The sequence below is a fragment of the Dama dama genome, chromosome 3 (genome assembly GCF_033118175.1).
Source record: "Dama dama isolate Ldn47 chromosome 3, ASM3311817v1, whole genome shotgun sequence".
Classification (NCBI taxonomy): Eukaryota; Metazoa; Chordata; class Mammalia; order Artiodactyla; family Cervidae; genus Dama; species Dama dama.
Window position 1 is genome coordinate 37,693,000 of NC_083683.1, and position 19,826 is coordinate 37,712,825.

Here is a 19,826-nt window from a genome sequence, read left to right on the forward strand (position 1 = left end):
CTTTAGCATGTTAATATTCAGTTATTAGTTTTTGTTTTTGTTTTTTTTTTCCAGCAGATTTTTTGTTAGGGCCTGTTTTCCCCCCATTGTGCAGTCTTGGCACCCTTGTCAAAAACCATTTAGCCATTAGTGCAAGGGTTTATTTCTGGGCTGTCTGTTCTGTTCAGTTGGCCTGTACATCTGTTTTTATGCTAGTGCCATGTAGTTTTAATTACACCTACACAGTAGACGTGGAAACCAGGGATTAAGAAAGTGAAATAAAGATACAGGGGACCTCACTCATTTTATATTGTCTGAATGTCTACTTTCCCTTCCATGTGCTGCGGTTCAGTTTTTTTATCCCTTTATAAGAAATATAGTCTACTGAGTGCATGAGTGAGTGAACAAATATACCCAGCTAGATATTTTAAAAAATCATTTCTGTCTATTTTATGCACTTATATCATGTCTGGGTTTCCCAGGTGGAGCTAGTGGTAAAGAACCATCCTGCCAGTGCAGGAGACTTAAGAGATGTGGGTTTGATCCCTGGGTTGGGAAGGTCCCCTGGAGGAAGCCATGGCAACCCACTCCAGTATTCTTGCCTGGAGAATCGCATGGACAGAGGAGCCTGGTGGGCTATAGTTCATAGAGTCTCAAAGAGTCAGATGCAACATAGGTGACTGAGCCTGCATGCATAGCATGTTTACTTTAAATTTGACAACATTATTATTTTATACACATATTTAGTTCCTGGTAGTAAAGTTGCTTTAGAGTTCACTTTAACTCAAATGAGCGTTTACTTTTACTTGTGAGAAAAATGTTAAAAAAGTTTACATGATTGTTGCAAAATTCAACCAAAGAAAAAAATCTAAGGCCATCATTATGATAAAATTACATCTCTACAAAAAAACGGAACCCAAAACTTAAACCATCACAAGGAAAAAAATTCATAGTCCTTTATAAAACCAGTCTTTTAAACTCTCCAGTATTTCTGAAAACAGCTATTACCAGTAGAAGAACTTTTAACTAAGAAATCAACATTCCTCTGGCTCATTTAGTGGTCTATCTTCCATCTGTATTTTTGTACTTATTAGGGCATGATAATTCCTCACAAACCTCAAAACCCAAGTACATCATAGTTCTCTTTCACCATAAAGGCATGACTTAGCATTGATTTTCAAATGGATATGTTGAAGGACTTTTCTCATTTTGCTTACCCCCAGCCCCCTCCTACCTGCCCAATTTACAGTCTATCATTAATTCTCCAGCGAATCAGTCTTATTAAAAAATAATAATTCACATGCATCATTGCTTTAATCCACACAGAGGGTTGTTTATCCAGAAGGAGACAAAATCAGAATCACTTTTGTTAGTGAGATAGTCAAGGGAAGTTCCTGTTTTAAATTCACCTTGTTTTGACCATTTCCCTTCTTCCTCTAGGCACCTTCCTGAACATTTAATGAAACTAAATTCTAAGCCCTCTCTCTTGATAGATACCTTTTCTTAGAGAGAAAGGAGCACAGGCAGGAATGAAATATCTATGAAGCCACTCTTGAGTTAGTTTTGAAGCAGAAATGATGTACATTATCTTCACGAAGTTACAATTTTTATTCCTTGCTCACAGATGAGGGTTTGAATAAATTAAAATACAGAAAAAATAATATCTTTCTCATGTATGTATGCTGCAAATGACATGCTTTCTTCTATTCTGCTTCCCTAGAGAGGATGTTTCTTCTTTTCTACTGTTTCGGATTTCAGTGACCGGATCACACTAACTCAACGTTTTGAACGATGTGTATTGCTGCCCACCAGTATAAGATTCCCTATGCTCCTTAAAAATGTGAAATCCTATGTTGCATGACTTACCAGGTCTGCATATCTGGGGCATTGTGCTGGTAATCTGCATTTAGAAAAGCATCTGAACATGCTGATTATACACTTGAGATGTTGGAAGGCATTCCAGAAACTGGTGTGGGAGTTGAGGAAGGGAAGAGAGAAGAGCAGATAAAGAGTCTCCAATATCTTTTCCTCCCGAAGGCTGTCACAATGCAAGAAAGAGCAAATAGCATCTTCCCTCCTCCAGCTCTGCCCTGGAGAGACGGGGTTTGGCCTCTAGAAAGGGGAGCTGCCTGTCCCCAAACAGGATCTAACTAGTGTCTTCCTCAGATGCTTCTATAAGAAATGTCACTTTGTGTTTAACTTAGTCCTTGTCAGCCATTTTAAGGACTACATAATATACATGTTTCTGGGTTGGGAAGATACCCTGGAGAAGGAAATGGCAACCCACTCTGGTATTCTTGCTTGGAGAATTCCATGGACAGAGGAGCCTAGTGGGCTACAGTCCATGGGGCTGCAAAGAGTCATCTAGGACTTAGCTACTAAACAACAAAAACAATATGCATGTCATACAACAGTCTGCCAGATAATGATAGTTGATAATGGTCCTTTGATGATAAGCCATTTTGCCGTAAGATAGAGTTCTCTAAAAATGTTCTGTTAAAACATATTAAATACTTTAGAGAAATGTTGCCTTTGTTTTAGACTCCTCTGAGACTGTATATGTGCGTCTCCATGGATGAGTGATCTTTGACTGCACTTTTGGCTCCAAACATATGCTTTGTTGTTAACTAGGTAAGGTAGAAGTTATAAGTTATATGCCTTATGGTTCCCCATTGTATAGAATCATGGATATCCTTTTCTGTATTATAAATTCTAACCTTATGTTACAAATATATTGGTTTCAAGATAAATTGATCTTTTAAATCTCACATTCAGAAACATTTATATATATTCAACATTTTCAGTCCTGGGAGTGATCCACCATTTTTACTTATAACCAGTGAGTGACTGCTGAGATCTTATAGCTGCTTTTTATTTAATAGAATATCACTGTGTATAAATCAGTAAAACCAGCAGGAATGGAAATAATGACAAATATCCAAGGAAGTTGTGAGATTTAAATATTGTAATACTGTGATTAACAAGAAATATTCTTTTGTCATTCAGTTGACCGAAGTATATTTCTTACGTTTATGTATATATTTGGTTCTTACCCCAAGGTTTCTGACTCACAACTCCTAAAGCCTTTGGAATTTGCTGAATAAGAGCAATAAAGTTATCTTTTGTTATGTTAATAAGTGATTTTGGAAAGCACTGAGGTAACCTAAGGGGGGAGGGGGGCACTGGTTGCTAAGAGACCCAAAAGGTCAGGAGAGTGTCTGAACCTTCAGTCCCTCCCCCTCACCTCCTGGGAGGGCAGAGGTGCTAGAGACTGAGTTCAACTGCCATGCCCAACGACTATGAAATGAAGCCTGAATAAAAACCCAAAAGGACAAAATCGGGAGAGCTTTCTGATTGGTGAAAAAATTCTATTTAATATAAGCAAAATATTTCAGGCTAGAGATTTTTAAAATTCTAATCTATTATTTTATCTATTTTTACTGGAGAGAGATGAATTTCATAAGAAGTCAAACACAGTGATGCCATTTGCTATGTTTTATTTTGCTATTAGCTTGTTAAACATAACATGCAAATAATCAAAAAGAAACATACACATGACTTAGGGGGAAACATAATTCTAGAAAAGAAAAGTTTCATTAGGTAAGTATATATATATTCTTAACACTAAAAATACTGCTTTAAATGTATATAGTTTCATGACTTTTGTCTAGTATTTTGCAGAATCATTGGTCTCAAGATTTACCATCTATTTTTCAGCTAAACAAATTTGAACATTGAAATGTGAACATTTGAGCATTGAGATAATTTGCTTCAGGACTGTAAACATCCATATGCATGTAATCCATGCTTTTTGACACATTAAGATTTAGAAATTATAAAACTTGACTTTCATGAAACCAATAAAAAGCTTTTCACATCATTTGACAGTAGAGATGTAAAAAACACTAAATTTACAAATAAAGCATTAAGTTTCTTGTCAAGGCGTGTGTGTGTGTGTGTGTGTTTGTGCTTGTGATGAAATAGGCCTGCCTTTCATCTTCTCTTTTAAAAAAGTAGCAAAATGTTTACAAAACATTTTCCCTTAGAATTAGAAATTTATGAAAGTAATAAACAGCATCAAAAAATGAATACTATAAAAACTGACACACAAATAAACATAACCATAAACTGCTGCTCCAGGCTACACCTCAATGTAGTTGGAATCAGTAGACATTAATTAACAGTGATCTCATTCGCGACACGTAGACATTCATACATATCAGGCGGCAGACTAGTTTGGGTGATGCGATTGCCATCCAAACGCAAATGTTTGATCTTGGAGTAGGATAGGGGTCCCAGGATCTTACAGAAGCTCTTTACATCAAACTCTGGAAAATTAAAGAGTGAAACATTTCAATCTTTTCTTTCAGTACGTGAGCTTGAAACCATCATTTAAAAAAAGAAAATCTTTAAGTCTATAATAATATCCAATAGGACTTCTTCCCACTTATTTGATGTATCTTTGAATTTAGAACTATTAAAGGAATATTTCAGACTTCCAAAAGCCCAATAATATTTAGTAAAGAATACCTATGGTTAAGACAGAAGATTCAATTAATGTTTGAAGGAACAGAACTTAAGTTCTTAATGAAACATCTTTTTAGTATTATTTAAGTTCTTGATTTAGAAATACTGTATTATAGAAAGACATGCAGTGAGCCTATCATGTTATCTAAGCGTTATTTTGAAATATTAAGTCGAGCCTGAGGAAGTCTAAGATGGGGTGCTGTTAAATGAACAGTCTCAGCAGAGTAAGGATTCTGAGTTTTGGCATCTTAAAATAAAAAGGGTTATTAAATAGATGAAATCTAGAGAGTTTTCCAACAACCACACTTCATGACAAAGATTCAAAACTCCAAAGCAAAAACCAAATCATGGAATATCCACCATCTCAGTCCATGTCCTTTTCTTCTAGGGTCAAAAAGTTGCCACAAATGAACATCTGATTTAGTTTTTAATGGACACCAAGATGGTTACTAGATAGCATGACCTGTGTATGTACATTGAAACCGCCTATGGTGGCACAAATCTATTTCAGATTAACCTTACGCCGGTCCTTTATCTTGTTATTTTTCTTTCATTTTTCAACTCTAGCTAACAATGACTTCAGTTGAAGCCCAAACACACTGCAGTCTTTCCCTCTAAGATGTTGTCTTAAATTACTCATCTGTCAAATTCCAGGGAATTTTCTTTCAGTACTGCCTCTGAGAAAGTATGGAACAATGGAAATAACATGGGTCTAGGCTATATTAGTTTTCTATCTCTGCCATTTACCTTCTGAAACATTTATCAGAGTTTCAAGTATAACATATCTATCACACTGTGTGGCATGAGGATTTCATCAACTAAGGTATGTAGGGCACTTCACACAGAGCTAGCACATTACTGTGTACTGAATAATTATTGGTGTCCTTTTCTTTTTCTCTCTTGTAAATTGCTTTATACTAGGAGGATCTGTGACTAGTCTAATGCTTAAAGTCACAAGTTTGAAAAATGAGAAATAGTTTTTGACTGTACATTTCCTAATATAAGAAAAGCATTAAGGAACTCTCTTTATCTTACAATGTGGGCAACTGGTATGTGTAAATATTATGCAGCAAGATAAACTAAGATGAAGACACACGTGCAAAGTCACATGACAAGAATCCCTGAAATGTGTATACCTAAGTGTCAAAGATAAGGAAGGGAGAAAGGTAACTACTCACTTGCAAATGACTAAACGTGCTGGGAACTGGAATTACAGTCTCAGCTTGGCACTGAGACGCTGCTGGCATCTCTCTCTTGGTCTATCTGTCCCATCTTCTACACTGGCTCTTTCTTTTTAACTCATACAATGAAAACTGATTTTTCCACTTTCAAATGCCCCTGCATTTATATCTTTTGCCTTTCTTGTCTCAGAGTAGGAGGTAGTCTTGCTCCTGTTAACCTCCACCCACCAAATCTAATGGATTTCTTCAGCCCTCAATCATCTTAAATTCCATTAGCATTTTGGCCTGTCTGAGTATCCTTTTTCCTGACCACAAAAGTTTATAATGTGGGACCATATATTGCCACATAGTGAATTTTCCCCTGGAAACAACTCTAAGGGTTTAGCTCTGATAGCCTGACTGTATTGCATGACAGGCAAGCTTTCCAGATGCAAGAAGGAAGACGTGGCATTGCAGAGCTGGCAGTCACGATTTCCTTCATGAGAACACCCCAACTCTACTAGGAGTTACATGAAACTGTTGCAGAATTATAAAGTAGCATATTAATAAGGCACAGTGCAATTTTTTCTGATAGGAGTGTCAATATCCTTAGCCAGTATGACAAGGGGACCAAGTTTTATAATATACACATGTTCAACTTCAATAGATTATTTTGCACATAGAATTATTTACTGTGTCAATCAGTGTTTCCCACCTGAGTTTTCATTTTAAAAACTTCATCTGTGAATTACAGGTTTTTTTCTTCTGCCAACTTCCATTAAAAAATAAGGTGGATATTGGTGAACAGTCAACTTATGATCCGAATCTTAATAGCTTAAACTGAAAAATGTGCCAGGAGATCAGGAGAGTGCATAAACAGCCCAAGTGGATCAGGTCAAACTCCTACCCAGCAGATAAATGAAAAATAAACTACAGAAGTAAGAGAAAGGAAAGAGAAATGATGGGGAAATCAAATGAGGTTGTGTGTAAGAAAAAGAAGCTCTGTAATTCTAGTAAACTATATTCCAGATGCTTATCATAGTCCTTAAACTTTCTCACAGTCCTCATAAGAAACACTGTGGACACTGTACACACCACCCGTACCAGGGAAAACAGAGATGGATGATGGTCATGATAGCAGAGTAACATGCTGAGTGCCAAGTGAAGACGTCAGAGGAGACCATGAGTGGACGCGGCTGCTCTGGGAACAAGTAGGAGAGATATGTTAAAGTCTCTGATGATTGTGCCTCCTCTGGACTTGAATTCTCCCTTAGCTACATATTGTCAAGAAATGAATGCAGACACAAATTGAAGTCATGAAGGAGGCAAAGAATAACAGATGAAAATCAAGAGTTAACACAGCAGAATTAATTAGCCCAGAATATTAAATTTGAAGAAATGAGTGTTTAAATTCTATATGACCTTAATAATTTCTTATCTGGATACTCTAAAGAAAAGCCACATACTGGATAAACAACTAAGCTAGAATTCTATATTCTAGAGAAATATTTTGTTGGCATTTTTAGTTTTTTTTTTTTTTTAAACTGGAGCCAATTTAATATTTGTGTCACGTGACTTAGGTATTTAAAACCTTGAGGAAGTATCAGTCAATCATCGGCACAGTTTTCTACTTACTTTCAAGTTCATTGACCTCCAGGTAATAGTTTTCAAGGTTTTCATTGACCGTCGGTATGCTTTTCAGCTTATTATAGGAGAGATCCAGCTCCAACAAAGATGATACATTAAAAGAATTTCCAGGTACTCCACTATCAGCCAGTTCATTATGAGACAAACGCAGATACTGCAATGCACTGAAACGCTTGAAGTACTCGTCAGGGATGTTGCTAATCTTGTTGTTGTCTAAGTAGAGAGTTAGAAGAGATACTGGGAGACCAGAAGGTAGTTTGGTCATCTGATTGAAGCTCAAGTCAAGGTATTCGAGTGACTTCAGACCTTTCAAAGCAGCTGAAACGGCATCCTCTTTCAGCTGATTGTGCTGAAGGTGGATAAAGGTCAGGTTAACCAGTCCATCAAAGGAGCCAAGCTTAGAGATTTTGTTGTGAGTGAGCTGCAGGTCCACCAGAGATTTGGGAAGTGGGCCCACAGATTCTGTCAGATTGTTGTAATTTATGTGCAGCTTCTTCAGTTGCTTCAGTTTAGAGAAAACTCTTCCTTTGATCTTGGAATTTTCTAGAAGGTTGTGGTCGAGAATGAGCCACTGCAGGTCAGTTACGTTTTCAAAGGCCTTGTCATCAATATGGTCAATCTGGTTATTCCTAAGGTAAAGGTACTTGATTCCAGGAGGTACCATGGGCACGCTCTTCAGTTTCAGCTCATCACAGTACATGGCTGTTGGATAGCTTTCAGGGCAGTTACATTCTGGGGCACAGTTTGGTGATGACCTCCCGTATATTGATTGGGGGAAATCGTAATAATCATAATAATCAGGATAGGTGCTGCTGGCACTGCCAATTAATGCCAAGAGGAGAGGAAACACACCTAGATTCATTTTGGCAAATGCTTTGAATCCTAAATAAAGTGAAAATATGTATTATAAAATAGTATTCTTTCAGGAAAAGTATACTAAGAAGTAAGAAAATGCATTTGCAAATGTGAATTTTATTATTTTAGAGTGTTTTTTTTACTGCACTAATGATGTCTGTTTAATTTGCTTTCAAGGATTAGGGTGAGGATGTAAATTTACAATGTGTGGGGAAGGGAACAGATTCTACGACAGATTGCATACACTGGCGCCCCCTTCTGGGCGAGCTAGGCCTAATTGTTCCAGTCAACCTCTCTCCAGGTCCTTTCCTTAATTACATGGATTCTGGGAGGTGCCCATTAACCACCATGTTAGAGAGCAGCTTCAGAATACCTTCAAAACCAGAAGAAATAAAAACAAGAAGACAATTGTAAACTGGACCCTCTACCCCACCATTCAACATCATTAAAATATCTCATTAAAAAGATCCTTCCTGAGAACATGGGCAATCTGTGATTTTGTCTGGAAGAACATTGTTCTTATGTGTGTCTGCTGGAGATGGCTGGGGGTGGGGGGATGATGGTGGTGGTAGTGGTTGGGTGCTGGGGAGGGTGGAAAATTCTTTTAGAAATGTCTTTATTGCTGACTCTGAAGAAAGGAAACAGACTTCTTAAGTGGGGGTTGTGCATATTATGTCAACTTTTGTTTAATAGTCTATACTTTTAAGCACATTACAGAACTCTGAAAATTAGTATTTAGTGCATTCATTTTAGTAAAATTATTGTTTGTTAATCAAGGAAATGTCAGGAACTCTAAACAGTTTTAAACCTAGAAAGAGATCTAACTGATAGAGAATGATGTTCTTTTCAAAGTTTTGAATGAAAGCTTTTCTTTCTCTCAGTCACTCACAATTTGTCTACCTTCTTCATGTTAAAATTTGAGAAGGCAGGGTTCGCTTATCTGGGTTTAAGCACTCTCACTGAACGAAGATGGGGAAGAACAAAGAAGGTCTGCATTAAACAGTGGGCATTAAGAGCCATGTAGGAAAGGATCCATTTGGGAAGATACATTGAAAACAATTTGTATCAGTGATCTTCACATGTACCTGTTGCTAAGGTGAGGATCAGTGAAGCACATTTCAATTTCTTGGGAAGTAAAGGGTTAGCAGTATAGGTAAAGGAAAATAGGATATGAGTTGGGCTTTGGTGGAATGAAGAGTTATAGCTGAGCAATTGGTCACTCTGGGAGGGAAGTTGTTACTGTGAAGCAGCATCCACATTCCCGTGGATACCATAAAATAAAATCTCTTCCTGTGAGAAACAGGTACAAGCTTTTGGATCTAGATAGTTTGGGATAAGCAGGATTTTCTGCTTTCAGAAATTTCCAACATCTTTCTTTAACTTGGAATTATAAAATAGTTAAATTTAGCAGATGAAACACTCAAGAAGATTGTTAGGATCACTCTCATAACAGACAGAATGTAACACGTAGCCAGACTCTTAGTAAATTATTCCCTAAGATTGTGATGGAGTCATTAAATTTAGTTGACAGGACTTGGCCATGAGGACAATTGCATAGTGCTAATGTAATTGTAGGATTCTTTATAAATTACAGTATATTAATGCTGTAAAGATTTGTCTTACTTTATTAATAAGTCCACCTTATTTTAATTCAATATACACTAAAATAGACATGGGAACTATAATGTGAGTATTGAATCGTAATGAAAAATGCTTCCATATTTTTTGGCAGAGTCAAAACAAGGACTCTGAATTCAAAGAGAGTTTGTAACCATATAATGACTCCATTATGAAACAAAAACACTCTTTACTTTCCCCTAGTTATTTCAAATACCTGTGGCTATGAAGAAAAGGCTTTTTTCCAAGCAGTAAATCATGTTTCCCAGAATTTGTTTAAAACATATTCCTGTTTCTTGAGACATACATCCACAACCCAAATCTTTAAAATTATCAAAATAAAATTAAGTAATCCTTTTGTTCAGGTTTTATAACAGCATAAAATGTTTACAGCAAATCATAACAAATTATAATGACATACCAGTTGCAAAATATTTTGAATGCTGATTGAAATGGCTTTCTTTGTTCCAAACTCAGTTCTAACAAAACTAACATATAGAACTACTTAGCATAAATAGCAAACATTTTAAATGCCATACTGTTTCACTGTGTCTACTCTCTAGTGAAACCTTGAAACTTTTTATAACATCCTTTGCTAAGGAAGGCATTATAGGCTGTATAAAATGTATCTCAAATTCATAAATCATGGAAAGTAGATTATGCAAGATGTGAAAGTAAATGCTCAAAACTGGATTTGCTGTTGAATAGCAATTGGCAAAGTTGCTCTGGAATTTTTTTCTGTTCTTATTACAATAAACACTGTCCCAAACCGTCAGCATCCCCGGTGCTATAGTTAAAACAGCACTTACCTTGCTGTCTGGACCCTGCTTTCGTTAATTCTTAAAGCAGATGCACTATGGACAAGAATCCACCAATATATGCTGTAAACTCTGTCAGGACGGAACTGGCTGCCAGATTCTTAGTGATACAAGAGCTGAGGGGGGGTGGAAACCCAGCCCAGTCACGCCAGTCTCTGAATGGAGTTATGTCATTGTGGGGATCTTGTGGTGTGGCATGCAAACACTCTCTAACGAGGTGCAGGTGGGCTTGGTGAGCAAGGACAGCCCAGCTCACTCCCTATGGAGTAAGAGATACGTGCTGCTGCTGCTGATGCTAAGTACTAACCCAGCCCAAATAACCTAGCTTTTAACCCCAAATGGAGTCCTGCTGCAAATGAGGTATCTGCAGTGAGAATGTTCTCTTACAAAGCCCTTTACTTCTATAGCTGTGACAATTGAATGCAGTTCTCTCAGCCAACTATCATGTTCCTCCAAAGGTCACGTACATCATCAACTGAATAAACCATCTCAGGAAAATGTAAATGAGCAGACTCAGGAGAATTGAATCCTTTTTGCTCATTACTCTTGAAATTTATTCTTACTTGGACCAACTTAATTTTTGGCCAAAAGAGAAACTTACATTAGTTTCTAAAATATTAAAATGCTTCATTTATACTGTGATACAAGTGATAAGTATCAACATTTGCAGTTTGCTTATGTTAAGCAGACTCATTTTATGCTCTTCAGGTCTGGAACCAATCAGTAATATTCTGCCTGTTTCTTATTTTGTGGATTTAATTTAGGAATTCATCCAAAACCTGACTTGGGAATAGTATTCTATAGCTTATTGCCAAAAAACATAAAAGAACATGAAAAAATAAATGTATACTAAAAATATCACAAAGTAATCATTTTTCACTGTCATTGCATGCTAGCAATATATTTTTTTTCAAAACTGAAAGTTATGCTAAGTTGCATTCTCCCAAAGGCCTGGTTTGACATATGTTTCCTTATCATTTCCTGATGCAGGCTTCTAGAAAATGAGAATCTACTCAATTCCTTGTCTATTTCAATTTGTGATTGTATCAGCTTTGTAGCTTTTTTATATGATTTTTCCATCCAAATTTTTCATTTCCTCATGTTTATAAGAATTCTTAGAATCAGATACTTTAAGTTGCCACATTGTAAGATTTTCCCTTTTCAGATAAATATGTGACATTTTAGCTATGAGATTTGAGAAAATTAATTTAATCTCCATGATCAATAATGCATTTGCCTGAAAAATTACTATTAGTGTAAATGCCTCATTTTTGTCAGAGAACAGTTTAAAAACTAAAAACAATCTTCTTCGAAGTAACTAATACAATTGTAAGGTAATTTGTAGCATAACATTTTAAGAAAATCTTAGAAAGGCCTCTGTTTTACATGGGTCTTCACCAGTAGTTAAGTGGTAAAGAATCTGTCTGCAATGCAGGAAATGCGGGTTGATCCCAGGGTCAGAAAGCTCCCCTGGAGAAAGAAATGGCAACTCACTCCAGTATTCTTGCCTGGGAAATTCCAGGGACTGGGGGGCTCTTGGTGGGCTATAGTCCATGGGGTCAGACAGGACTGAGCCACTAAACAACAGCAACAAACACAGTTTTGCAATAGAGGACATAAATAAACTTAGAAGAAATTAAGAAAAAAGCGGGGGTAAGTTGATCAGTCATATATAATTAAACGTCTCATTGTAAGAAGATAGCTAAAACAATACTAAGCATTAGTATTGTCAACTTCTATAACCTGCAATTTTGTTTGAAAAATTCCAGCTATATATTCCAAGGGTTTTTCTTTTGAGCGATAATGTGTTGTCTGTAACAGAGTTCAAATGCACTAAGTTGGATTTAGCTTATTGTGAGGCTGATATTGTCCATATATACCCTTTTCTATAGAATTAGTTCTGTGAGGCCAATAATTGGATACTATTGCACATTTTAAAGCATATTTCTTAGGCTTATTAGAAAGAAATGAAATTAATATTTGCGGTGTATCTAATTTATCCCATGCTTTATTCTCAGAATGTTCACATATTTCTAAGTTTAAATTTCATGCTTTAAAATCCATTAAATATTATTATCACATTTTCAGAGAAGTAAAAATGGAGACTCAGAAAGTCTAAATAATTCACTGAAAGTCACCTAACAAGTAAGTGGAAAAACAAAATCATGAGCACCTTCACCCACTGGAAAGAGGGTGGACAGGCTGGAGCTAGGAAAAGGTATTTAATTAGTTTGAAATATTTTCTAGGCAACAGTATTAACAGTTGAGAAAATGCATAAATATTAGCCAGGCAAAAGTTTTTAAAAGGCACAAGTTTAGCTAAGCAATGGTTTCTTTCTTTGTACTTCACATACTCACATTCTCCCATATGCATACGTTAGACCTGGGTGAGGTTTGAGCTTTCCAACCCAGTGAATGGAGATTAGGTCCTTTGCGGTAATGCATGTGGGAGATTTCATCAGAATCTGTTAAAACGATTGAGTTGCCACATCAGCCTATCAACTGGACTCCCTCTGTTACTTGAGACCAGCAAGGATGATGAAGAAAATCATTATTGTTTCACTCACCCACTTCTGAATGGGCTCCCCTGGTGGCCCAGATGGTAAAGCTTCTGCCTACAATGCAGGAGACCCGGATTGGATCCCTGGGTTGGGAACATGCCCTGGAGAAGGAACTAGAGACCCACTCCAGTACTCTTGCCTGGAAAATTCCATGGATGGAGGAGCCTGGCAGGCTACAGTCCATGGGGTTGCAAAGAGTCAGACACTACTGAGCAACTTCACTTTCACTTTTCTGAATGCAACCTTGGACTTCTCAAAGCCCCAAGGCTCACAGCAACTTGACTGTCCTTGTGTCATAACCATTCCATAATGTATGACAGAAAAGTAACAGTTGGAAAGTAGTGAACATGCCTAGTGGCTCAAAAGGTAAAATGCAATGCAAAAGACCTAGGTTTAATTGCTGGGTCGGGAAGATCCCGTGGAGAAGGGAATGGCTACCCACACTCTTGTTCTTGCCTGGAGAATTCCGTGGACAGAGGAGCCTGGTGGGCTACAGTCCATGGGCTTGCCAAGAGTCAGAACTCAGCGACTTTCACTTTCTCTCAGTGAACCACCCAGACTTTATGGAAAGATAGATGTAGATTAGAAACTGTTTCAACCAATCTACCTGGAGTGAAAATGAAAAAAGTATGTGATCTTGATACCTTTAGTCTCTTCATCTTTAAAGTGGGTTTGATAATTTCTGTAGAAAAACATATGAGCATCAGAGGACAGTGTACAAAGCCGCTGGTGCAGGGCTTGACTGGAGGAGAAAATGGCAACCCACTCCAGTATTCTTGCCTAGAAAAATCCCATGGAGGGAGGAACCTGGCGGGGCTACAGTCCATGGGGTCGCAAAGAGTCGGACACGACTGAACGACTAACACATCGTTATTCATAGAGTCATAGAACCACAGATTTGGAATGAATGTCAGATATCCTTTAAAGGATGAGTTCTATGAAACCAGTTCCCCAAGGTCTGCAGCCAGATCTTTCTCTTCTCATGTCAGGAGCTGAACTACCGTGTTACCAGTACTCCGCCCAAAGAGCTTCAACATTGTTTTCCCTTTGTGTAGGATGGAGGGCCGGACTTCCCCGCTAGCTCTGCTGGTAAAGAATCCGTCTGCAATGAGGGGGACCTGGGTTCGATCCCTGGGTTGGGGAGATCCCCTGGAGAAGGGAATGGCTACCCACTCCAGTATTCCTGCCTGAAGAATCCCACAGATAGAGGAACCTGGTGGACTACTGTCCATGGGGCCTCAAAGAATCACACAGGACCGAGCGATTAAGCACAGGACAGGATGAATGGCATCTCATGTTCCCCAGTGTTCTGTCTAGGCAGTAAGGTGTGACTGCGCATCTATGATATGAAGTCATCTCAGAGCATGGAATAGGATGACATATAATGACAATTCCCTGCTAACAGAGGAGAAAGTTCTATTTTTGCCATTTTACACACTGTGATTTCAAACTCAACTCTTCTTAACTGTCATAAAAGTTGTTTGTTTTAGCATATTTAGAAAATGCAGAGGCAAATGAGAATTTTAGTATGATTAGAGGATAGTTTTAAGAGAAAAAGTAAAAATATATCTTCTAGCCCAGAGATTACTATATTTTGGTGTTTTTTCTTAAGATGTATGTACACACACAAGCCAGCAGACATTGTTTTTCACAAAAATATTACAGCATTACACTTACAGTTTTGCAATGTTTTCCACATGACAGTAAGTTGTGGGTATTTTTGTATATTATTAAATATTATTCTCTAATGTCATTTTAATTTAATTAACTGCATTAAATTTTATTATATAAATATCATAATGTAGTTGTTATTTTTTAATATTACAACGAACACTTGCTTTCTCTTATAATTTGTAAAGCACTGTCCCCTGCACTGAAATTTCTTTCACCAAATTGGTTATACCTAATCTGTCTATTCTGCTTATCTCAATAGACACATTTTAAATGAAAATGCCATTTTAGTAGGTAGTTTATGTTTTCAAATCAGAAAATAAAGGAATGGATTTCAAAGTTTTTTTCTCCCCTCAGGTCAATCTTTTTACCATTCTTAGCTTTAGCGTGTCTTATGAGCCACGGATGGAGAAGAGAATGGCAGCCCACTCCAGGATTCTTGCCTGGAGAATTCTGTGGACAGAGGAGCATGATGGACTACAGTCCATGAGGTCACAAAGAGTTGGACACGACTGAGCAGCTAACACACACACATGAGCCATGGAGCTATCTTCATCTTCAGAGTCCTTACAGATGGATGTGTATTTTTAAGCTCATTCTACAATTGCTTCCATTTCTCTTGCATCTTACATGAAAAATATTTTTAGAATTTTCAATAATAAGGTTTACTGTATTTTTGCATTAATTAGTTTGCATTGTAAAAATAAGATACATGAATGGTATAACATGCTGAAGCATTTAATAACATACCAGGTTATAATATAAGGTTAAATGTAAAATAATCTCTTAGCCAACTGACTTTCCAATTGCACTCCCCAGAAGTAATCATTGTTTTAGATATTTATTACTTCAGGTATTTTAGACATGTTCTATATACCCAACAGAATTTCATTTCTCTCGCTATTTCTTTCTCTCTCCCTTTTATTCCTTGTGCTTTGCACTTTTCATCTAGATTACTTATTTTATCTAACTAATACATATATCTCTGCACCATGTTTTATATAGTTACAGAACACACGGTTGTATGGGTGTATCAAATATTACTTGTGTTTTTGCTCAATGGTGAGTGTTTCATTGCTTTCAATGTTTGCTGTTTGTTGTTTGCATAGTTTAATCATTATGATTCAATATGTGGATCAAATTATGTGCATTAATGCAATTTAGCTTTAGGAAAATTCCAAAAATGAAATTTCTTATGAGAAGTGTGTGCACATTTTAAGACTTGTATCACAGTTATCATCTAGTTATTGGTCTGATTATCACTGCCATCAGTGGTATATGAGAATGTATTTTCACCAATCATTCATGAGGTTTGGATATAATCAAGCATAACATTTCTGTAATCTCATTGTTCAAGCATTATTCATTAAATAATATTTGGTAGTTGTGGTCGCCTCTCTTTATTTCTTAAGATAATAATAGTGAATTCATTATGTGTTAACATAATAATATTTTAACTAAAACCCCATATTTTCCAAAATATACATAGTGAAAGGAGAGGAATTTTATTTTTGTAAATCTATTTAATAAATGGGTTAGTAGGCCTGAGCTGGACTCTTATAGCTCCTTCTTTATTCAATCTGTTGTGATATGTTGCTATGCTTGATGCATATGAAGAAAATCTTGTCTCAAATATTAACCTGGGAAAATAAGTATATTAATAGTCTAATAGCTTTTTAAAGATAATTTCAAATATTCATCTTTAATAAACATCAAACCTCAAAAATGTGGGAAAGGTTTTTAAAACCTTAAAAAGCTTTTACCCTTTTAAAAAGGTTAGTTGTAATGTAAAACCTGAAATCATATCAAAGAACATTTTTTTACACTGGTTTCTAAAATTCAAGGCTTTAGTCTCCAAATTTAGAAATAGCTGATGATGTTTAACAGTATCAAAACAAACAACCTGATCAAAAAATGGGCAGTAGATTTAAATAGACATTTCTTCAAAGACACACAGATGTCCATAGGGGACCTGAAAGTTGCTCAGCATCACTAACCATTAGAGAAATGCCAATCAAAACTACAATGAGATAATATCTAACACCAGAGAATGGCCATCATCAAAAAGTCTACAAACAATAAATGCTAGAAAGAATGTAGAGAAAAGGAAACCCTCCTACACTGTTGGTTGGAATGTAAATTGATACAGCCACTATGGAGAACAGTATGGAGGTTCCTTAAGAAACTAAAAATAGAGCTGCCATATGATCCAGCAATCCCATTCCTGGACATATATTCAGAAAACAATATGGTTCAAAAGGATAATGCACCCCAGTGTTCACTGCATTGCAGTTTACAGTAACCAAGACATGGAAGAAACTTAAATGTCCATTGACATAGGAATAGACAAGGAAGATGTGATATGTATGTGTATACACACACACACACACAATGAAATATTACTCAGCCATTAAAAAGAATTGAAGAAGGAAATGGCAATCTATTCCAGTATTTTTGCCTGGAAAATTCCGTGGATAGAGGAGCCTGGTGGATTATGGTCCTTGAGATGGCAAAGAGTTGGCCACTACTGAGCGACTGAGCAAGTTAAAACAAATGAAATAATGTCATTTCTAGCAACATAGATGGACCTGGAAATTATCACACTATGTGAAGTAAATCAGACAGAGAAAGACAAATATTACATAATATCACTTATATTCAAAAATCTTAAAAAATTTGATACAACAAACTTATTTACAAAATACAAACAGACTCATAGATTTGGAGAACAAACTTATGGCTCTAGGAAATGGGGAGGAGGGAGAAGAGACAGGTTGGGAGTTCGGGATTGACGTGTGCACACTGCTATATTTCAAATAGGTAACCAACAAAGACCAACTGTATAGCACAGGGAATTCTGCTCATTACTCTGTAATAACCTAAATGAGAAAAAATCTTGAAAAAGAATAGGTACACATGTATGTATAATTGAATAACTTTGCTGTACATATGAAACTAACACATTGTTAATCAACTCCATGCCAATATAAAATATAAATTAAAAATAAATAAATACAATTCAATTTTTTTGCTTGACAGTCTGAATTTTCTCAAATATTATTTTTTTTCTTAACATGAATGATATGTTTTATTTTTTGAGAATATATTTGTGAAATACTCTAATCTGATAAGCTATAGTTCGTGTATCAGTCACTTTTTTAGTTAAAAATAGTACTGCATAAACTCTGCTCAATGTTATGTGCCAGTCTGGATGGGAGAGAGGTTTGGGAGAGAATGGGTACATGTATATCTTATGGCTGAGTCCCTTCACTGTTTACCTGAAACTACCACAATATTGTTAATTGGCTATACCCCAATACAAAATGGTTTTGGTATCAAAAAAAATTTTAAAGAATAGTACTCCATAAAAAAGTAGCTGGTTCAGCCAGAGTCATTTATAGGTTTGTCCATTTTTAAGGCAAAAGTACGGTTATACAGATGTGATGACTCAGTCTTCATGTTTGGCTAATTCTTTATCTGGGTGATTTACTATGATTTTTTTCACTGACATTTCATCCAGCAAGTATTCACCAATGTCACATTAGTCTCTTAGCTTTTGTGCATACTTTTCAGCCTACGCAGTATATTTTTCTCAGTAAAATGCTCAGTGACTTTTTATTTCTACTTTGAAAAGACATAACAAACAATTTTTGACGTTTAGAGTGTCTCACTTCTAAGTTAAATACTTGGTTCATTTTTCTTTCAACTTTGAACGGGTGGTCTTAAAATGATTTCACAAAACAACTGACATCATAAAACTGTCTAAAATATTCTGTAGCATAAGACAAAATAAGTTATTAATGTCTATAAGGCCAAGAGATAATATGATTTTCATCATATTTCTGATGCTCATTCCCATTTTCAGTCACCATTTTTGGAGGTCTTTAGAGTGGATTCCTTATTCTCTTGATAAGAGTTCTTTGATATGCTAATTTTGTGCAGTGCAGCTAGGGGTTGAGAAAGAAAATCTTAATCTCCCTTGTTAGTGACAATGAAATCTTGAAATACAAGAATATATTGATTTTTCATTTCATCATAGAATAAAACATTTCAAAATTCTGATAATTTTAGACAAAATTTTAAAATTTAGAAGCATTTTTTAAAAAACTGTTATGACAAAGTACAATTACTTTTTTTTGTTCACTTTTATAATCACAGACAATTTGAGGATTTAAAAATAATTCTTTATTGAATAACAGCTACGTAGAGAAATGATAGTAGGTATAAACAAAGATAGATAACAGGAACACAGTATTGTTAGTGAGAACTTTGAGGATTAACTGAGTCAGTACATTACTTAGAACAGTGTAAGCATACAGTGATTTGTTTTTGTATGCTGACATATAAAAGGCATAAATGATTAATATTTATACTAATATTGACATTAAACAACATGGAGAAACAAATTAAAAATGCAACTTAGTATTATAAGATAAATTGGTAAGATGTAATGAAAGAGAATATAAGTATTGGAAAGCAGAGAAAGTCTGCTTGTTGAGTAAACAAATATTTAAACAGGGTAGGAAAAGGTGAAGAAGTGGAGCAAAGAGTATTCAGTGCAGAGGTTTCATAATTTTTGAGTGAGGGGTTGATGATAAAAGCTGGATGGTTAAGTAGTATGGAAATTGCAGTTGAACATATGAAGACGACCAGGTTACACAGGTCATCACAGTGCATGGGATACATTTTAAATTTTCATCCAGGTGCTTTGGGATGCTAATGACTGTAGGTAACTGAATGACGACGAGAGGAAGCAGAAAGGCAAAGTGGAGCACAGCAGGATTAGTCCAGGCAAGAATTAAAGATAGTGACTTGAACTAGAGCGGTGGCAATGGACATGGATAGAACTTGGTACATATAGTGTTAGTATAATCAAAGAATGAGTTAACAGCATATTGGACTAGAGAGCAGCCCCATGTCCTCAAGAAGCACAGAGTCAGTGAGGTGGAAAATTGGCAAATAAGCACATAGTTGTGATGCTATATGGCAAA

At 36.1% G+C, this 19,826-nt stretch overlaps 1 protein-coding gene across 1 annotated transcript; it reads right to left on the reverse strand.

Moving 5' to 3' along the window:
* Positions 1-3,459: 3,459 nt before the first annotated feature.
* Positions 3,460-10,787, reverse strand: LUM (lumican). Its single transcript, XM_061125639.1, has 3 exons — positions 10,595-10,787; positions 7,302-8,195; positions 3,460-4,307 (listed from the first exon to the last, which is right to left on the reverse strand). The coding sequence occupies exons 2-3, from the start codon at positions 8,173-8,175 to the stop codon at positions 4,153-4,155; spliced, it is 1,029 nt and encodes a 342-aa protein (XP_060981622.1). The 5' UTR covers positions 8,176-8,195; positions 10,595-10,787; the 3' UTR covers positions 3,460-4,152.
* Positions 10,788-19,826: the final 9,039 nt, after the last annotated feature.